At 41.1% G+C, this 15,566-nt stretch overlaps 1 protein-coding gene across 1 annotated transcript in view; it reads left to right on the forward strand.

Moving 5' to 3' along the window:
• Positions 1–14,776, forward strand: part of casp7 (caspase 7, apoptosis-related cysteine peptidase) — a 64,706-nt gene extending 49,930 nt beyond the window's left edge. The window contains exons 4-7 of the mRNA XM_072239572.1: positions 5,057–5,185; positions 5,826–6,001; positions 9,883–10,018; positions 14,269–14,776. Coding sequence (XP_072095673.1) covers positions 5,057–5,185; positions 5,826–6,001; positions 9,883–10,018; positions 14,269–14,501 — 674 coding nt within the window. The 3' untranslated portion in view covers positions 14,502–14,776. The remainder of the gene's footprint in view (positions 1–5,056; positions 5,186–5,825; positions 6,002–9,882; positions 10,019–14,268) is intronic.
• The last annotated feature ends 790 nt before the right edge of the window (positions 14,777–15,566 follow it).

Below are 15,566 nucleotides of genomic sequence, written 5' to 3' on the forward strand. Positions count from 1 at the left end.
AATATAGATGTCAGGAAAAGTATTGAAAAGCAAAATTGAAATAACAGGTATGATGGGTTGGAATGTTAAGTGTGTATGTTTTAATGCTAGGACTATTATGGGTAAGGGTGATGAACTTAGAGCATGGATCACTACATGGAACTACGATGTTGCCGCCATTACTGTAACTTGGTTGAGAGAGGGACGGGAATGGGTGATTAATGTACCAAGTTTTTGCAGTTTTAGAAAAGATAGAGGGGGAGTGGGGAGCTGCACTACTAATCAGGTTTAATAGAGTACACTTCTGATACACTCGGGAGACATAATGAAGAGGTCGGACACTGAGTCCATTTGGGTAGAATTCAGGAATAGGAAAGGTGCGATCACACTGGTGGGATTGTACTACAGCCCACCCCTCACCCCTGAGAACCACTGGGACACTGAGGAACAGATATGCAATCAGATTGAGGTAATGTGTAAAAATAAAAGGGTTGTGGTCGACTTCCCTAATATAAACTGGGACCCAAAAAGGTGTTCCCAATTAACGCTTTTTAGTTCCTGCCTAATGCCCTTGTAATTTGCCCTACTCCAATTTAAAATGTGCCCACAAGGGCCATACCTATCCTTATCTATATCAGAATGAAAGACTCCAAACTTAATTTTTCATCCTTACCTTTCAGAAATATAGAGCATAAAATAATTGAGAACTGACCCTCTCCCAAACACTCTTCCCTCTAAGCTGGGCTGTGCAGTAACTGAAATCCTCCCATGCACGTAGCTTTTATTGCAGCACAGCTATTGTGTAATGATCATATAATTTCAAATTATGCTAATGTAATTTTTGGAATTATGTTAATGTAATTGTGAAATACCCTGTTAATAATTACATGTTGGGTGGCAGGATGGAGCTATGTCTGTACCAAAGGAGGTGTAAAGCCTTTGAAGAGTATTGATAATGGCTGAGGTCACCCATCTTGTAAAGTCACTGCCCAGGAGAAGGCAATGGCAAACCTCTTCTGTAGGAAAAATATGCCAAGACCATATGGAAAGACCATGATCGCCTACGTCATACGGCACGGCACATGACTAACAAATGAATTATGTGTTAATGAATAGAATCCATAAATGTTCTAAATAATAAATATACCACAGCCTTTACTTTGAAACATTTCAGAGCTTCAGCGTATTTACGTTGTCAGTGTTTCAAGTTACAACTCTGTTACAAATTGTAACAATAATTAAATCCAGGAACAGACTAGAAGTGGAACATTTGGGTGATCTAATGAGGATTAAGATGTAACTTTCATCTGGATGCGAAATTAATCTGGACAGCGTTAATAGACAGAGGATTTGTAATAAGGACAGACGTGAACACATTTACAAAATGTGGAAGATTATCTTTGTTGTACTGTATTTCATTATACCAGAATTAATAAATAAAATCAAAGTGTTTTTTCTAAATTCTAAATATTCATAGAATACTTATTATATATATAAAAAAACATATAAAGTGTCGTGCAGTTTTCAGGCCACGTAAAAATTTCCTGCTCGGAGCAGTGGTTGGTTTGTGCAGATGTAAAAAAAAAATAGAACTTTGTTCTCAAATGTGATTCTCTCCCAAAGTAGTTCAGAAAATATAGAGTGGTGTGGCAGTTAGAAGTATAGAACTTTCTGACCCAGAAATTGCATTCAAGTTGGTTTGGTTTAATTCGAAAAGAGGGTTTACTATTTTGTTCAGAGATATGGAGAAAAGACAGCAAATTGGGTCTTGAAAATATTGGCATTGAAACTTGAGGTAATATGATTCTGTATGTCTTTTAAATAGAGTCTTGTAACTTGGTAGCCAATTAAGGCAAGGCGAGGCATAATATCCAGGCTTGACTGTGTGGCCTAAATCATAGCATCACCTTGTGTGGTGAGGTTTCCCACAAGAAAATCCTCTCAATTTCTTCTCCAAAACGCCTGATGCCAGGAAAATGAAACTTGACTAAAGGAGCCATCCAGTTAGTGAAGAGGGTACAAGCAAAGTCTAAATGCCTCACTAGGCAAAGTAACAGGATAGTGAAATGGAGTTATGCATGTACCTGGTACTTACATTAGCAACGCACACGAAATACTGGAGGAACTCAGCAGGTCAGGCAGCATCTATGGAAATGGGTAAACAGTTGACATTTCAGGCAGAGACCCATCTTCAGGACTGGAAAAGAAGGGGGAAGACGCCAGAATAAAAAGATGGGGGGAGGAGAAGGAGGACAACTACAAGGTGATAGGTGAAGCCAGGTGAGTAGGGAAGATAAAGGGCTGGAGAAGAAGGATAGGAGAGGAGAGATGAGCATAGGAAAAAGGGAAGGTGGAGGCCAGCCTGAGGGTGGCCTCATCTTGGCACAAGAGAAGGCCGTGGACCAACAAGTCGGAATGGGGATCAGAATTAAAATGTCTGGCCACCAGGAAGTTCTGGTTTTGATGGATAGAGCAGAAGTGCTCGATGAAGCAGTCCCCCAATTTACAAAAGGGCTCACCAATGTAGAGAGGCCGCATCGAAAGCACCAGACACAATAGATAACCCCAGCAGGTTGGCCAGTGAATTGTTGCCTCACCTGGAAGGACTTTTTGGGGCCCTGAATGAAGGTGAGCGAGATGCTGTAGCACTTTGGCCACTTACAGGGATAAGTGCCGGGAGGGATGAATGGACAAGGAAGCCATGGAGGAAGCGATCCCAGTGGAAAGTGGAGAGAGAGGGTGAGGTAAGGATATGTTTGGTGGTAGGATCACTTTGGAGATGGCAGAAGTTGTAGAGGATGATGTGGGGGTTCATGGGGTGGCAGGTAAGGTCAAGAGGAACTCTATCACTGATAGGGCAGCAGGAAGGTGGGGTGAGTGCTAATGTTCAGGAAATGGAGAAGATGCAAGTCAGGGCAGCATGAACGGTGGAGGAACCTTCCACTGGGATATTGCACTGGAACTTTATCTTGTAGATAAGAGGTGTAGTATTCCTGTTATTCACTGTTTCCAATCATTGGCTTCTGGAAATGGAAATGAGAAAATAAATCCCCATTTGTTAAGAGCAGAAAAATTGGTCACGTCAAGTATTAGTCAAATAATTATAAATTTATTTTCCGGCTATGTAAATGAGATTTTGTTTGTATGCCAGCTTTTTTAATGTCATCATTTTTAATCTACATAATGTTCATATTACAAGTTCAAAGATCATTGCAAGTTACAGAATAGGTAAATAAACCCACAGGGGTGTGTGTGTGCGTGAAGCTGGTTTCAACCTTTCCTGCCTCTCTGTAGAAAACAATTCTAATGGTGGATGGTCACGTTTTTTGTTACACAGGGTGGGGGAGCCTAAAACTAGAAGGCATGGGTTGAAGGTGAGATGGGAAAAATTTAAAGGGTATCTGAAGGACTGGTTTTTCACCCAGAGGGTGGTGAGCCATCACCAGAGGCAAGAACAAATGCCATGTTAAATATCTGGACAAGTTCACAGTTAGGACAAGTTTAGAGAGATGTGGGCCAAATGGGACGAGTTCAACATGACATTTCATTGGCATGAGCAAGTTCAGCCAAAGAGCCTGTCTCTATGTTGTATATTTCTATGCCTTGCAAAATGTACACATCCCAGGGTCCCACAAACCCAGGACTGTGTTGAATAAGTAGGAAAAACCAGAACATGCATAACTTAGAAATAACAATAAGGTTGGTAAATGTAACTTCTCCAGCTTCCGGTCATTTCTCCTCTTCATTTCCCCACTCTAGCCTCTTATCTCTTCTCCTCACCTGCCTATCACCTCCCCCTGGTGCCCTTCTTCCTTCTCTTTCTCCCATGATCCACACTCCTCTCCTATCAGATTCATTCTTCTCTACCCCTTTACTTTTTCCACCTATTACCTCCTAACTTCTTACTTCATCCCCCTCTCCTCCACCCACCTGGTTCCACTGATCGCTTTCTAACTTGTCCTCCTCCCCCTCTCTCCACCTTCTTCTTCCTCCTTCCTTTTCAGTCCTGAAGAAGGGTGTCGGCCCGAAAAGTTGACTTTTATTCATTTCCATGGATGCTGTGTGACCTGCTGAGTTCTGCCAGCATTTTGTGTGTGTGTGTGTGTGTGTGTGTGTGTGTGTGTGTGTGTGTGTGTCTGTTTGTTTGTTTGTGTTCATTCTTCTGGATAGATTTCAAGTTTGTGTTTAAGTTACCCATAATAGAAACCATGACCAAACAAACAACTGAAACTCCTTGACCCGCAATGCTTCCAGTAAAGTAAAATCATAAAAAGAATCTTCATAACCTTTACAAGGACCATGCTGTCAAACTGTCCAGTAGCTTTATAAACTATATTTTCTTTGAGTGTAGTGAACACTTCTTTGAATGTAATGAACTTATTTTGAATGGTCCTATCTCAAGTATTCTATCTCCAAATAATGGCTGCTTAAGCTATACTGAAATTCATAGACTTCACTTCCTTGAAGATCAAAGGTTAGTATCAATCATACTTGTAATCACAATAATTTTTGGAGTTCAAGATCGAAGATATGAATTTATTTTCAAGAGTACATTGAAACATAGCGTGAAGTGCGGTGTTAGCAACCAATACATTGAGAGTGTGCAGGGGTCATCCCACAAGTGTTGTCACACATTTCAGTGGCAACATAGCATAGCCACCTTGTAAGTTATTTATTAAATAACATAATTATTATAATATAGATTATCCATTGTAAGTTATTGCCCCATCACTGAAATATTTCTACAACCTACAGACTCACTTCCAAAGACTGTTCATCTCATGTTCTTGATATTTATTGCTTACTTATTTATTATTATTTCTTCCTTTTTATATTTGCATAGTTTGTCATCTTTTGCATGCCGGTTGAAAGCCCAAGTTGGTGCAGTCTTTCATTGATTCAATTATGGTTATTATTCATTTATAGATTTGTTGAGTATGCCCACAAGGAAATGAATCTCTGGATTGTAGAGTATATGGTGATATATATGTACTTTGATAATAAAATTACTTTCAGCTTTGTTATCTTGCACTCTGAAAACTTAAGCTATTCTAGTCATATGTGTTGTGTTTTCTAGAAATGAACGTACGTAACGGCACCGACATTGACGCTGGAAATCTATTCAAGTGTTTTAGCTCTTTGGGTTTCCACGTTATTGTTTTAAACGACCAGACTTGTTCTCAGATGAGAACAGTGCTGCAGGATGGTGAGTAAATGTATGACTGCCTTAGGGACTCCAGCTTCGACTATGAGTGGCTATAGCCGCGAGGCAGTGGAGGTTTGAGATCAGAGTTTTTTTTCTCCTGGATGAGCTGCCAACAATGGCCAACAAGCCCCATTTGCCTGAAAAGACTGGTTTTAAGGAGCCAGTAACTAGAAACGGTTCCACTGCGTTTAGTAGCTAAGCCACACGTAAAAGTGGAGAAGTTGAATATCAGAGGCTATTTGATTTGAGGTACACACCATTAAGCATATTTAATATGTACTGGGAGGTTACCCACTACCTCCCCTGACTATAACAACCTTAAGGAACCGTATAATAATTATGATACCAATAAGCTAATCTTTTTCCGCAAGTGGTCTGTGATGGACTTTTAAAGGGTAGCAGTTGTCCTTAGTATTGATTGTTGAGAAAGGTAATCAGATAGTGTAGCATTTGGGATGTAATGATGCTGACATGTCCAATGTGGAAAGCAGGGCCAATAATATGATTGTTTTTCTCCTTTAATTCCACACGATCTATTTAATTTTATGCTGATCAGTATGAAAAATGGTACTTGGTTATCCAAAGAAAAAGCATCTTCTGGAGTGCCTGACTTTTGGAGCTAAATATGTTGCATCTGTAGTTTCTCAGGAAAACCACAGCAACAATGCATGTTTTGCCTGTATCCTTTTGAGCCACGGCGATGAAGGGAAGATCTACGGCACCGATGGACCAATGCCCATCAAGACCCTCACTTCTCTCTTTCGAGGTGATGTGTGCAAGACCCTCGTAGGGAAACCAAAACTCTTCTTCATTCAGGTAACACTAATGTCCATAAGCTTCATTGCAAAAAGACCTTACTCATTTATTGAGTGAATGTGTTTAAATTGTCTGTTACTGTGGTAGGAATGGTGTATGGTATACTATAAGCACAAAAACGTCTGCAGATGCTGGAAATCCAAAGCAACACACACAAAATGCTGGAGGAACTCGGCAGGTCAGGCAGTATTTATGGAAATGAATAAACAGTTGACGTTTTGGACCGAGACCCTTCTTCAGGACTGAAAAGGAAAGGGGAAGATACAAGTCTAAAAAGGTGGGGGGAGGGGAAGGAAGCTAGCTAGAAGGTGATAGTTGAAGCCAGGTGGGTGGGAAAGTAAAGGGCTAGAGAGGAAGGAATCTGATAGGAGAGGAGTGTGGACCATAGGAGGAAGGGAGGTAAAAGGTCAGAGTGGGGAATAGAGGAAAAGAGAGGGGGAAAATTGTTTACCGGAAGGAGATTGAATTCTTCCTGTAGTGCAGAAAAGGAATTGGAATTTCCCATTTACAGATTAGAGCAAAGATGAATCCGGCATTCACCAGCATTCACTAAAACTTCCACAGGGCCTATAAGTGTCCCTGCAAGTGCTGCAAGGTGCTTTGAGGTTAATAAAAGACAGAAGGAAGAATTCTAAGATTCTATCAATAGAGAACCATTTTGGAAGGGTATTTACAGTAATTGGAGGCTGGTTTCGGTTTTTATTTTGATCACTGTCTCTTGATATCCAGCAATGAAATCAAAATCATTGGGTGGCGGGGTGGAGATGCATCTCTACCAAAAGAGGCGTAAGGCGCTCCTTCCCTCTGCCAGCCTGCAGGTCATCCTTGGGCAGGGTGTGGTACCTGCTAAGCCCCCCGATCAGGGTCACAGGAAGCCATGGGAGCAGCTGGTGCATCTCAGAAGTCCTGGTTATGCGACCACTGACACCAGGCAGACAATCTCTGAAGAGTATTGATAATGGCTTGTAAAGACACTGCCCAGAAGAAGGCAATGGCAAACCACTTCTGTAAAGACATTTCCCAAGAACAATCATGGTCATGGAAAGACCATGATCACCCACGTCATATGATGATGTCACACGACATGGCGTATGATGATGATGAAGCAAACTAACTGTACGGGACTGCAGTTATTAAAATCAGACAGTTGATATATTTTGCCAACCTGTACAGTGCAAATGAACTCGTAAGTTCTGAGTGCATTTTAAAATTAGGAGTTTTGAAAACTGCTAAATTCAATTAAAATGTTTGTTTTACATCTGGTAATGTGAAAATAACAATTGAATCATCTGGACAGAAGATAGCTTCCTTTATAGTAATAGTGTAACTGTCTAGAGGAATGTCTGCTCCTGAACAAATATTTCATTGTGTTTCTGGCAAAATGAGGGAGTATTGCTCAAGAGTGTGGAGAAAGGATGGAGCTATTCTTACCTTCTCTGAAACAGTACACAAATCTTTAAAAGCATTCACATTCCAGTCATCATCATCATTGTGTGCCACGTCAGCACCCTGCCTAAGGGTGACCTGCAGGCTAGTGGGGGGAAGGAGCACCTTACACCTCCTTTGGTAGAGACGTATTTCCACTCTGTCATCCACTTATTCCAGTACGTACATCATAGTCACAGAGTAATTTAATTTGACTTTCAAAGGATATATTGTCTGGGGCATGATAGAGACTCTGGCACACATTGTACCTACTTTATATCTTGGCCTCTTACCCAGAACTTACACTTAAAGTCATCTGTAAGCCCTAGATCAGTAAATTTGCTGTCAATTGGGTGACATTATAGAAAATAAATTTGTTTTAATTTCAAAATAGAAACTACTTGAGTTATAACTTGATAGTACTTGATTAATTCAATTGGAATCTGGTTTAATCGCAAATAATACAGTATGATTTTCAAACCATAGTACTAATAATTAACTCAATATAGAACTGTAACTGGGTGTGTGTTTTAAAAAAACCATACTGAACTACCCTCAGTGGCCACATAATGTATGTTCGTGGTCTTCCCTGCTGTGGCCCATCCACTTGAAGGTTCAATGTGTCGTTCATTCAGAGATGCTGTTCTGCACACCTCTGTTGTAGCACGTGGTTATTTGAATTACTGTCACCTTCCTGTCAGCTTGAGCCAGTCCGGCCATTCTCCTCTGGTCTCCCCGATTAACAAGGTGTTTTTGCCCACAGAACTGCCGCACACTGGATTTTTTTGCTTTTCCTACCATTCTCTGTAAACTCCAGAGACTGTTGTTCATGAAAGCCCCAGGAGATCAGCAGTTTCTGAGATACTCGAGCCACCCCGTCTGGTGCCAACAACCATTCCACAGTCCAATTCACTTAGATCACATTCCTTCCCCATTCTGACATTTGGTCTGAACAATGCCTAAACCTCTTGACATTGTCTGCATGCACTGAGTTGCTGCCACATGACTGGCTGATTAGGTACTTGTGTTAATAAGCCAGTGTATCTACTAAAGTGGCCTCTGAGTGTACGCTATGGGTGGATTGGTATGCAGTGGTCATTTCATTGGTAATCCTAAGTACAGTACATCACAGATCCTTTCAATATCTTTGTGCGCAAAAGATCCAGCGTAGTTTTTGGAACACACTAAATGTTGATCTAAGATGAACAGCCAAAACTCCCAATTGTTCTGAATTTAGAAAGGGAACCTTTCCAGCTTTATGTAGAACATAGAACAGTACAGCACAGTAGACACCCTTTGGCCAATGATGTCGTGCCAATCTTTTAACCTACTCCAAGATCAATTTAAACCTTCCCTTGCACATAGCTCTCCACTTTTCTATCATCCGTGTGCCTACCTAAGGGTCTCATATATGTCCCTAATGTATCTGCCTCTACCACTGCCCCTGGTGCAAGTGGCTTGTAGGAAGAGGCTGCCAGAACCTTAGTTCTACTGAAAGTAATTTGTACTTAAAATTACTCAATTATGCTAATTTGACATGGAGAAAACTGCATTTGAACAGAAGTACTAGGGGTTAGAAGTTCTTTCTCTTGCGTGCTACGTGTGCTTTGCCTCTAAAGCAAAGGGCAGCATGGTATTGTAGTGGTTAGCTGCAAGCCAGCTTATTTCCCACCACTGCCTGTTATGAGTTTGTGCGTTCTCTCTGTGACTGCATGGGTTTCCCCACGGTGCTCTGGTTTCCTCCCACAGTTCAAAGACGTACCAGTTAGGTTAATTAGTCATTGTAAATCATCCGTGATTAGGCCTGGGTTAAATAGGCGGTTGCTGGGCGATGTGGCTCGAAGGGCTGGAAGGGCCTGCTCCGCATTGTATCTCAATAAATAAACAAATAAAATTAGTTTCGCTGACTTCAGAATATTTTAGAGCTGGCAAGTGGGTGATTTCTACTCTCAGTCCTATTAGGATGTGTATGTTAGTCTTCGTACAATGTAATTGGAAGCCCATTCTGACAGGATGGAGCTATGTCTCAACCAAAGGAGGTGTAAAGCGCTCCTTCCCTCTGCTAGCCTGCAGGTCACCCTCGGGCCGGGTGTGGCACCTGCTTAGCCCCCCACCCACCCCCGATCAGGGTCACATGAAGTCATGGGACAGACGGCGGATGGTCATGTGAACAGCAGGTGCATATCACAAGTCCTGGTTATGCAGCCACTAATGCCAAGCAGACAATCTCTGAAGAGTATTGAAGACGGCTGGGATCACCTGTCTTGTAAAGACACTGCCCGGAAGAATAGCAAATAGCAAACCACTTATCTGCCAGAACAATCTAGGTCACGGAGACCATGATCATCCACGTCATGCAACACAGCACATAATGATGATGAAGTTTCATGTCAATTACATTACATAATTTACTATGTAAAATTATTATGGACGCTGCTTTTCTTGGCTTGTTTCAGGCTTGTAGAGGTTCAGAATTTGATGAGGGAGTACAAACGGACTCAGGTTCCGCTGGCGAAGTAGAAACGGATGCAAATCCTCGATATAAAATCCCAGTAGAGGCTGACTTCTTGTATGCATATTCTACTGTACCAGGTAATGCATGTACCGAGTTAATCATGCATTAGATTTTAAGTAATAGTCTAGGTTAATACCTGTACTGCTTTGGCCACTCCCAATATCCATGCATAGTCAATTTTGTGAAGAAATATTGTACAGGCTGGGTTTGTGAGAGGGAACTTGCTAAAATGTACAAGATAAAGTCATGCAGCACAAAAATTAGGCCCTACAGCTCGGTAGTCCATACTGACTTGCACCACCAGGTTCAGGAACAGTTATTACCTCTCAGCCATCAGGCTTTGTAACCAGCTTAACCTGCCCTATCACTGAAATGTTCCCACAACCTCACTTTCAAGGACTCTTCATCTCATGTTCTTCATATTTATTGCTCATTTATGTATTATTATTTTTTCTTTCTTTTTATATTTGCAGTTTGTTGCCTTTTGCACAGCGGTTGATCGCCCAGATTGGCGCAGCCTTTCATTGATTGCTATTCTAACATAGATTTGTTGAGTATAACTGCAAGAAAATGAATCTCTGGGTTGTATATGGTGACATATATGTACTTTGTTAGTAGATTTACTTTGAACTTTGAACTTTGACCTTCAAGTACCTATCTATACTAATCCCAGTCACCAGCAGTTGGTACGTAGCCACTTGTGCCTTAGTGATTCAATTGCTTAACTGAAATGCTTCTTAAATCATCTGAAAGTCCCTGCCTCCAACACCCATTTGGGCTTTCCAGATACCAGCTACCTGCTGGGTGATGTAAATCTTCCTTGGGTCCCTTCTAGAAATTTAATTCTGTATCCTAAATCTATGCCCACTGGTTTTGGACACTGATTCTATGGAAAAATGCTTCCTACCGTCTTTCATATTCATGCCTATTATAATTTTGTATATCCCTCACATTTCCTCCCTCCCCTACAACTTGCCGCCTCCACTCCAAGGAAAACACATCCTACCCTCTACCCAGTCTCTATTCGTAACTGAAATGCTCCACGCAGACAGACCCCTGGGGATTCTCCACTCTTCTCCCTCCAGTACAGAGGCCCTGAAAAAATTTGACAGGATGGCTGTGAATATTTCTTCTTGTGAGAGAATACAGGACCAGGGACCACTGCTTAACAATGGCGTGGATCCCATTAAAGACAGAGATGAGGCGAATTTTTTTTTGTATTTGAGGGTCGTGAGTTTTTGGAATTCCCTCGCCCAAAGGCTGATGGAAGAAGAATCTTTGAATAATTTTAAGAAAAATCTAGCTAGGTTCTTGATAAGATTAGGGAATGAAAGATTAAGAATGGACCAAATGGCCTAACTGTTGCCAGTACAATTTTCTGTGCGGTGGTGTGCTGGGGCAATGACATCAACACAGGCGATGCCAACAGGCTGAATAAACTGATTAGAAAGGCTGGCTTCATTAGAGAAGTCAAACTGGACACACTGGCGGCTGTGGTAGAACAAGGGATCCTATGGAAAATCCTGGCAAATCCGGACAATGTTACTCACACTCTGAATAGAGGAGCACTTTTAGTAATAGACTAAGACAATAGCGCTGCTCCAAGGAATGTTATATGAGGTCATTTTTACCCTTGGCCATTAGCTCTATGAGTCAACCTATAGCCAGGGAGGTGTTGACCCCCTCCTGTTAGACTGTTTGAGGCAACTTATTTTTTATTCTTTCTTACTTAGCTTCTAATATTTGTATATCTGTGCACTTGTAATGCTACTGTGATACTGTAATATCCTTTGGGATCAATAATGTATCTACAGTGCCTATAAAAAGTAGTTATCCCCCTTGGAAGTTTTCATATTTTGTTGCTTTGCAACATTAAATCATGGTGAAATTAATTTGGCTTTTTGACACTAATCAACAGAAAAAAGACTCTTTCATGTCAAAATGATTTAAATTAATTACAAATATAAAACACAAAATAATTATTTGCATAAGTATCCACCCCCTTTAGTATGACACACCAAATCATCACTTCATTTTAGAAGTCACATAACTAATTAAATGGAGATCACCGTGTGCAGTCAAGGTGTTTCAATTGATTGTAGTAAAAATACACCTGTATCTGGAAGGTCCAACTGCTGGTGAGGACTACACCTAGAAAAACCTACACCATGAAGACAAAAGAACACTCCAACACTCACAACACGCTGGAGGAACTCAGCAGGTCGCCAGCATCCGTGGAAACGAACAGTCAATGTTTCGGGCCGGAACTCTTCGTCAGGACCAACGTTCCGGCCCAAAACATTGACTGATCGTTTCCACGGATGCAGCCTGACCTGCTGAGTTCCTCCAGCGCGTTGTGAGTGTTGCTTTGACCCCAGCATCTGCAGAGTATTTTGTGTAAAAGAACACTCCAAGCAACTCAGTGAGAAGGTTATTGAAATGCACAGGTCAGGAGGTGGGTCAAGAATAGTCAATCAACAAGAAATGGAAAGAATATGGCACAACTGTAAATCTGACTAGAGCAGGGCGTCCTCAAAAACTGAGTGACAGTGCCAAAAGAGGACTAGTAAGGGAGGCCTCCAGGAGACCTATGACAACTCTGGAGGAGTTACAAGCTTCAGTGGCTGAGATGGGAGAGACTGCACGTACAACAACTGTTGCCCAGGTGCTTCACCGGTCACAGCTTTATGGGAGAGTAGCAAATAGAAAGCCACTGTTGAAAAAACTCACATGAAATCTTGGCTAGACATTGTGGGAGATTCTGAAGTCAGCTGGAAGGAGGTTCTATGGTCTGATGAAACCAAAATTGAGCTTTTTGCCATCAGACTAAACACTATGTTTGGCGCAACACCACACATTATCAAAAACCCACCATCTCTACCATGAAGCATGGTGGTGGCTGCATCATGCTGTGGGGATGCTTCACTGCAGCAGGTCCTGGAAGGCTTGTGAAGGTAGAGTGTAAAATGAATGCAGCAAAATACAGGGAAATCCTGGAGGAAAACCCAATGCAGTCTGCAAGAGCTTTGCAAATTGGGAGAAGATTTGTTTTCCAGCAAGACAATGACCCCAGGCATAAAGCCAAAGCTGCACAGGAATGGCTTAAAAACAACAAAATTAATGTCCTGGTGTGACCAAGTCAGAATCCAGACCTCAAACCAATTTAGAATTTGTGGCTGGCCTTGTAGAGGGCTGATCACGTAAGAACCCTGTGCAATCTGACAGAGCTTGAGCAGTTTTGTAAAGAGGAATGGGGAAAAATTGCAGTATCCAGATGTGCAAATCTGATAGAGACCTATCCACACAGACTCAAGTCTGTAATTGCTGCCAAAGGTGCATCTACTAAATACTGACTTGAAGGGGGTGAATATTTATGCAGTCAGTTATCTTGTGTTTTATATTTGTAATTAATTTAGATCACTTTGTAGATATGTTTTCTCTTTAACACAGAAGTATTTTTCTGTTGATCAGTGCCAAAAAAGCCAAATTAAATTCACTGTGATTCAATGTTGTAAAACAATAAAACACTTCTGGAAGGGGTGAATACTTTTTATAGGCACTGTATCTATCTAATTCTGCTCCTGTACCTTATGGTCTAAGATCAATTCTTGATTTTAAGGGATACAGGTATACAGTGTGATATTGAAGTTGCAAAGAGACCAGACCAGATATGAGGGAACAATTGATGGACTTCTGCTCCCAATTTGTAGGTTCATAAGTCAACCATGAGCATCAGGACTATATTGATGAATTCCCCACACTACCGATGCTAAGGTCGGGGTATTCAAAGTAAATTTATTATTAAAGTGCATGTGCATCACCAAAAACTACCCTGGGATTCATTTTCTTGCAGTCATTCATTGTAGAACAAAGAAATACTAAAAAATCAAAAAACTACACAGAGGTGAAGACTGGCGAACAACCAATGTACAAACCTACATCACTCTCTGGTGTGGGGGGGCTACTGCACAGGATCGAAATAAAGCTGCAGAGAGTTGCAAACTTAGCCAGCTCCATCATGGGCACTAGTCTCCATAGTATCCAGAACATCTTCAAGGAGCGAAGCCCCAAAGAAGCAGCATCCATCATTAAGGACCCCCATCACCCAGGACATGCCTTCTTCTCATTGCTACCATTAGTGAGGTGGTACAGGAGCCTGAATTTTTAATTATTAACTTGTACTACTATCTAGAGAATGAGTATATTTTTAAATATTTTCTAATCATCCAGTTGAGAGCTAGTTTCGTTAATTGTCTGTCTATAAAATTCACACTATTGTACTTTTGTATGAAGCATTTTTGAGAATGATGCCTATCTGTCATTGCAGGATACTACTCGTGGAGGAATCCGGGCAAGGGCTCTTGGTTTGCGCAGGCTCTGTGCAATGCATTCAGAGAATATGGAAAGGATTTTGAGATCATGCAAATTTTAACCAGGGTCAACTACATGGTGGCCATGCACTTTGAGTCTTGGTCTGAAGACCCCCGGTTCAGTGAAAAGAAGCAGATCCCCTGCATTGTTTCCATGCTGACAAAAGAACTGTACTTTAAGCAGAAATGAAGCTGTATTTTTCCATTAGTATTTCAGGGAAATGTTGAATTGTAAAATTTAAGTTGCTTTTTAGGTCTTTCTTTCGAGTGATAATTTAAAACTGAGCTGTAGGAAACTGTAAGATTCAGGGAAAACACTTGCTATCTCTGTGAATTTATCGGTTATTTTTTCTCTCTCTCTCTCTCACCTGGACTTCATACATTGGGACATAAACTGATGATGTCTCTTCTCTGATGTTGTCTGAATCACTTCACAATGCAGTTTATAAATGGTCACTTGATATAGCTGAATAGTGCAAACTGATTCATGAATTTGTCTCGTTAATCTGTTATACTTTTTGCTTAAAGATCCAAAGTACTTGAGACAAAGTCAGCAGTATGATTTACAGTACAGACTTATTAATGGGCTGTGAATTTTAAACTTCTAGAAATATTTCAATTAATATGTTTGGTGGATGTGGTTTTGATTAACATTTATGAGAAGTTTGGTTCAGTACTTGGATGGGATGGGAGGAGTAGGGAGGGCTATGGTCAAGGTGCTGGTCGATGGGATTTAGCAGAATAACAGTTCAGCACGGATTAGATGGGTCAGAAAGGCCTGTTTCTAGGCTATGGTGCTCTATGACTTTACCTCAATGTTGAACTCTTTAAGTGAATTGTTGGGAAATCTGTTTCTTACATCTCAATCCTGCACTGTTCCTTCGAGTGCTGTTCACTGCAAACACAAGAAACCAAGAAACCTTTCCATCCACCAGAACGTGCAGAGTATCTCTTACCCCATTAATGTTGCCAGAATTTACATATTTTGTTCCAGAATCTGAAACAGCCAAATTACTTCATCTAATTGCATGTGAACACTTCTTGACAGAATTTCCCTCCATATCAGAACTTACTAATGAACATCAAATAATGGATTGGAAATAGAAATCACAGACAGACACACCCACAGACACACGCACACAAAACTGTTCTTTTATCTCGCAGTCGTTTGATGTTGCTAATATAGAATGCTGCCCTGTTTTCTTAATATGCTAAAAACTTGCTTCAAAAATTGTGCAGAGGTTTGCCTTATTTT

The sequence above is a fragment of the Mobula birostris genome, chromosome 21 (genome assembly GCF_030028105.1).
Source record: "Mobula birostris isolate sMobBir1 chromosome 21, sMobBir1.hap1, whole genome shotgun sequence".
In the NCBI taxonomy this organism is placed as follows: Eukaryota; Metazoa; Chordata; class Chondrichthyes; order Myliobatiformes; family Myliobatidae; genus Mobula; species Mobula birostris.